This window comes from Temnothorax curvispinosus, unplaced genomic scaffold (genome assembly GCF_003070985.1).
Source record: "Temnothorax curvispinosus isolate PA1 unplaced genomic scaffold, ASM307098v1 QBEX01010510.1, whole genome shotgun sequence".
Classification (NCBI taxonomy): Eukaryota; Metazoa; Arthropoda; class Insecta; order Hymenoptera; family Formicidae; genus Temnothorax; species Temnothorax curvispinosus.
This window is the reverse complement of record NW_020220290.1, coordinates 40,096-46,366: the sequence shown is the minus strand read 5'-3', so window position 1 is coordinate 46,366 and position 6,271 is coordinate 40,096. Positions and strand designations below refer to the sequence as shown.

Sequence of the window (6,271 nt, the reverse complement as noted above, 5' to 3'; positions counted from 1 at the left end):
GTTTCTTTAAAATTTCTTTCGGATCTTTTTCATGTAGAATCCTTTTATGATAGTTTTCACCTAAATGATTAATTATTATATCTCTGACTAGACCTTTTCTTTTAACAATTTTTGACTCGGAAAGATTTTCAGGACTTTCAATACTTGAATCTATTACATCTAATAAATCATTGTTCGTTAATTCAGATTTCAAAATTATCCATCCAAAGATCAAAATTGTATTTTTGCGTCAGCTTGTATTCTCTTCTAATATGCAACCTTTGATTGTTTAATTCTGCCTCTATAGTGCTTTTAATTGTCTCTAAACTTCTACCTTTTCCGGCGGAACAAACTCTTGCTTCATCTAATTTTCTCTTTCTAGACTCTACTTCTAATTCTTTAACTATTGTTATATCATTCTGTACTGAACTTTGCGTATTTTCATTATTTACCTTTAAACGTCTAAGTTTAACTTTTTCTTTCTCTAAGTTTAAACGGGAGACTTCCACTATATTCTCCATCATCTCGGTGGCCTTTGTCATTACTTTGTCCAGCATCTGCATCGAATTGTCCATTTTTGCGACCAATTTTTCTTGCTTTTCATATAATATTTTTGTTCCAATTGGCAGTACTAGACGGTTCTCTTCCCATGCTTTGGTCACATCTATATTCTCTCTGACTTTAGGCAAGCTCTTTTTCGGGATTGCACCTCTTCTTTCCGTCTCCTCCTTTTTATCTTTTGCTTCTCTATCTTTTCTTACTGTCTCCTCGCTATCTCTTTCTCTTTCTATTACCGTGATAATGCTGCTATCGCTGTCGTAGTCGACCAGCGCATCTTGGCCTTCTTTCTCCACCGAAAGATTTTCTGTCTCTTCTTCCATCTATATCGCGATTTAAATATCAATTAGCATTCCTTTTTTTTGACAAGATAAGCCAACATTCTTATCGACATTTAATAATTTAATTTCTATCACCTTTCTTTCAGCGATAAAATAAAAACACAATGCTTATGAGGCTATGTAGAACGCACTGCAATTCACAACAGCCCCAAAGCGAGAAACCACGCGCCTCTGCAGGGCTATCCGTACGCGCACACCACTCTCCGTTGCGATCCCCAGCACTGCTGAAAAGATCTATGGGAGCTCGGGTTGATCACGCACGCGCACGGGGCCCATTATACAAATTTACGCGGCCTCCCTGTACAGTAATCAAGCTACACCGCACAGCCAGTCATGTTCAATTATCGACCCGATACATATCGATTTCAAAAAAAATAAACTCATATAGAGTCATATAGAGTTTTTATACATACGCATACACATACATATACATGTATCGCAATCTAGCCATCTAGCATACGCATACATTTACATGTATCGTAATCTAGCCATCTAGCATCGATGCCATGTTGTTAGTCGAAATCGATTATGTGTTTGTGCGCGCCCAGCAACAAGTTCTGCGCGCCAAAAACAATGACTCTCGCCGTTCACGATCGGACTTCCGCGCGCCAAAAACAATGACTCTCGCCGTCTACGATCGGACTTCCGCGCGCCAAAAACATTGACTCTCGCCGTTCACGCTCGGACTTGCACGCGCACGTCGCCGACTTGCTACCAAGCGGCATCTTTCTATCTCTTTCTATTGTACATATTCTTTTTTAATTTTCATCTTTCTCTACTTCTATCAAGAGGCAAAAAGAGTTTGTCTCCTTCTAACTTCTAACAGCGTTTCTCGAACGTTCTTATTACTATGTTATACTTTATCTCTATCTCTCAAAAAACAAAAAAAATTTGTCTCCTTCTAACTTCTAACGGCATTTAACGAACGTTCTTATTAGCTGAGAATTCTCTGGTTTTGCTCGTCAGCAACGAGGAATATTATTTACTTACCCTCTAATCTTCTAATGCTCTCTTTTTGATGTCTTTCGCCGGCGTCTCACGAACTTTTCGTCCACTTATTCACGCGTCTTACAGATCTTCCGCAGGACAAGCGTGCCCTGGGCCCATAACCTATTGTAATTATATCGCTTGGAACGATATGCGAGATGCGTAGAGATGGACAGGACACTTATTGTACAAGTTCTTTATACTATAGGAACTCTTTATTTGATTCACAAAAACACACAATACGTCTTGACTCCACGATGGTCAAGGCTCTTAAGGACACGACCAAGACGACCGCACCGCAGACGACGACCGCAACGCACGAGTGGCGCTTAGAACGCGCGCGCCACACAGGAGCTGCCCTCTCTAGAGGCGGGAGCGCATCGCTCGTTTAAAGCCCGGCTCTCAATAAAAACGTAAAATCCAAAAATGGCAGATTTTGATGGATGAAATAAACCAAATTGAAAAACTAAACGGTGTGAAGAATTTCCAACTGTGGAAATTCGGAGTAACAATCCTACTTAAAGCGAGTGATTCCTACAGCACGGTCGCTCGAACTCCTCCGGCGACTGAAGAAGAAGCCTGGAAGAAAAAGGATGCGAACGCGCAGAAAGTAATAGCGATGTCTCTCGGTAAGCAGTCTTTGATGCACGTACTAAACTGTAAAACGGCATATGAGATGTGGAACAAACTGCGCTCGATTTACAAACGCGACAGTGTGCATCAAAGATATGGACTCATGCAGAAATTCTTCAGTTGTACTATGGACAAAAGTTCAGATGTGGCTTCGTATGTGAGCAATATAGAAAATATCGCGTGCAGACTGAAAACGTTAGGTGCAGAAGTAACGGACTCCATGCTGGTGTCTAAAATTTTTGTCACCTTGCCGGATACGTACAGGTCGTTCGCTACCGCGTGGGAATTAACACCGCAATCTGAGCAGACAATGGAAAACTTAACGACGAGGTTGCTTTCGGAAGAAGCGAGGAATGTGAAAAAGCAGAAAAGTGAAAATGCCGTAGCATTTAAGACTTCTGAACGAAAATGCTTCAAGTGCGGCACGACGGGTCACCTGGCGAGATTCTGCAAAAGATTGGTCAAAGAAAGTAACAATAGTGATAGACGTTGCTTTAAATATAATAAAACGGGTCACTTCGCGAAAGCGTGTCCGAAAAAATGATGACTCAAAGGAGCGCGTGCAGTGCAAAATCTGCAAGAAGAATAATCATTAAGAAAAGGACTGTTATTTTCGCAATAAGGAAAAAAAGAAAACGGATGCTGAAGCTAAAAAAGTGTCGTTTTTGGCGCACAACCGGTGCGACGTGAGGTGGATTATGGACTCGGGTACGACGCGTCCCATATGGTGAACGACAAGAAATTCATAACAGACCTTCAGAAAATAAAATCAACGATTAGAGTAGCCAAGGCGAATGAGACGATGACGTCGGAAGGAATCGGTACAGTGGACCTGGAGATCTGTACTTTGAAGGACGTGATGTACATTTCCGACTTGAGTGCAAATTTGCTTTCGGTGAGCGCAATCACCAAAAATGGAGGAAAAGTAATTTTTACCGAAGATAAAGTTGTCGTGGAGAAGGACAATGTAAATATCTTGCGAGGCGAAAAAAAGGAAAACGGACTTTATGAAGTAAAACTTTCGAGTGTGAAGGAAGAAACGCATGTTGCTCGCGAAATTAATATAACGGAAAAATCCCGAGTTAAAATTTTAGACCTATTTTCGACCTGAATTTTCTAATATCTGTAGATGCTAGAGGATCAACGTAGGTTTAATTTACACGGAAACTTTAGTCCTACTTAGCGTCTCTAAGGTGGCTGAAAACGCACAAAATGCCGCTTGTAGGTTCTAAAAAGGACTTCACAGTAAAGCCTCGTAAAAGCCTCCAGGTCCTTTGGATGATCAGATCCAGAGGGCCCAAAGGTTTTCACGAGGCTTTACTGTAGTTTTCTTTAAAACCTACAAGCGGCATTTTGTGCGTTTTCTGCTATTTCCGTGTAAATTAAACCTATTGATCCCCGTGTAAATTAAACATTGATCCTATAGCATCTACAGATGTTAGAAAATTCATTTTTAACTGTTTCTTAACTGTGTGTGTATATAGCCCGCTCTCTTAAGGCGGTCACCCATCCTAGTACAGTACCGCGCCCGTGTCGCTTGACTTCGATGATCCAGTGGACAGTGACGATCTTTTAACCCTGACTCTCTAAATCTGAATTAGTGAATAGTCACTGATATCAGTGTAAAGTATGCCACTCAACGGTTAATAATTTGTAATATTTAAATTATTATATAATATTAATTATATATATCAGTTAATAATATTATAAAATTTATGTAATAATACTTTTTCTTATAAACGGTAAAAATCTGTTAATAACAATAAATATTGTAAAACAAATTTTATAATATTGATTGATACACAATATTATATGAAATTATACAATATTTTTTAATTGTAGCATACAACTCACAGAATTGTGAGTAAGAAAATAATGTAGCGTGTATGTAAAATATCTTTGACGAGATTCTTATTAATTTTTTTTAGAGTTATTCCTGAGGTAAGGGAAATTTAGGTGCCTTCTGCACAGAAAAAAAACATTTTTATTTAAAAAATGTCTTTATTTTTTATATAAATCTTAAAATGCGATTATAAACCGTTAAACAAAAATTTATACTTGCATCAAAGCATTATATATTTATAATTCATAATAAAGAAAAATATATTTTTATTATTCAAAATAATTTTTTTAAATTAATGGAAAGGAAAAAATATTGAATAGAGAATAACAGTTTCAAAGAATATTCATACTACTCTTATTCTTTTCTATCAAACGGATTATTAATCTTTGCGGATCTTTAATCCTTAAACTTCCCTTTAATCAAGGAGACCTTCCTTTTGAGCGAGGATATATTTCCTCTTAATCGTCAATTTAATGGAAAACACTTTTAAACGAGGAATCGAACCTAGGACTTTTTAATTACTAACCATCCACGCTAGCGTTATTCCTTATTGATACTTATTGATTAATACAGATAGGCTTTGTGTTCTTATGAATATTAATAACCAAATGTATGTGGGTATTCCTGTCAACCAACAAGAGCTTGAATAATGATGTTAACTTAACGATCAGAAATTCTCCCTGCAATTCTTAAATTGTAATAATAATTATGTCTTCAATTTTATATAATAAAATATTTCTGTTTTATAAAAACTAATATGTTTTGCTTGTCTTCCTTATAAATATTATATATTTTAATACATTTAAATTTCTATATTTATTTTATTTTATTGTAAAAAAATTCAAAAATGATTTAAAAAAGAAGAGTTTTGATTAACTATATTTAATTTGTATTACAAAAGATTAAGAAGAATTTATAAGTATCACAGTAGGATGAGTACCAATCCATCAAAATAAAATTTATAGGTTTTAAGTAGAGCTGTAGGTTAAATTGAATTAATAGAGGTTGTTATAGGCTTCAGAGTACTAAAGTAGACGTTAAGTTGAATCTGAGGTCGAAAGTAGAACCAAAATTTCAACTCGGAGGCTTCAGAGTACCAAAGTAGACGTTAAACTGAATACTGAAGTTGTGACTCACCTGGTACCTGTAAATCGGCCGTCTAACCACCTTTGCAGATACGCAGGTATTCAAAGTTCATATGAACACTACTCAATGTCCCACATTTTGTCTTTCACAAAATAAGTTACGTCTGGGAGCCCTGGGATCTTGGACTATTCAGTCAGTTCAGTGTCATGGCCGCTCTTGCTGCGTTTCTTCGGACGAGACGAGTACGTTTTCCTTCTTTCGTAACTGATTGAGCTAAGCGGCACATATTCTGGAGACCAACCGAGCGAGATTCGACTTCCCAAGGAGAGCTCACCGCCAGGAAAAGGAGAGCTGCGGCAGCTCGCGCCCGAGAAGGAGAATTGAGGCGAGGAGTCCGATCCAGCGAGCAGGGCCCTTCCGATATTCTCATTTGGGACGCCATATTGGAAGATCGACATTGTTCGTAGTAGTACAAGGAGCTCTGCAAGGTTAATCTCGTCTTGAGATCTTGGAATTGCTCTTATTCTTGTTACTCTGGTTTATAATTTGGCCCTAGAATTTATCTCGTAGACAAATGCAGAGGCCCCCCTCTCTTTTCTTCTCTTTTCTTTTCTTACTTTGATTTTAATCGGTAATCCAAACTCCTTAATTCCGTATTATTAATATTATCGCTTCCTCATAGAAGAAGCTTTGTGATGGTAAAAAAAAAATTTTTCGAGATTTTGATTGAAATAGGTTTAGAATGTTCTAAAATGTCGAAAAATCGTATTAGTAAAAAATGTCCGGAAGTATGTATGTGTGTGTGTGTGTGTGTGTGTGTGTGTGTGTGTGTGTGTGTGTGTGT

The 6,271-nt window shown here is 37.6% G+C and overlaps 1 protein-coding gene across 1 annotated transcript; it reads left to right on the top strand.

Moving 5' to 3' along the window:
* The first annotated feature begins 3,222 nt into the window (after nucleotides 1-3,222).
* Nucleotides 3,223-3,824, top strand: LOC112460420. Its single transcript, XM_025025080.1, has 3 exons — nucleotides 3,223-3,465; nucleotides 3,628-3,643; nucleotides 3,724-3,824. Exons 1-3 carry the CDS (start codon nucleotides 3,223-3,225, stop codon nucleotides 3,822-3,824), a joined length of 360 nt encoding a protein of 119 aa, XP_024880848.1.
* The last annotated feature ends 2,447 nt before the right edge of the window (nucleotides 3,825-6,271 follow it).

Excerpts from the sequence above, each read along its gene's own strand:
- LOC112460420 (XM_025025080.1), top strand. The coding sequence starts at position 3,223 with ATGGTGAACGACAAGAAATTCATAACAGACCTTCAGAAAATAAAATCA.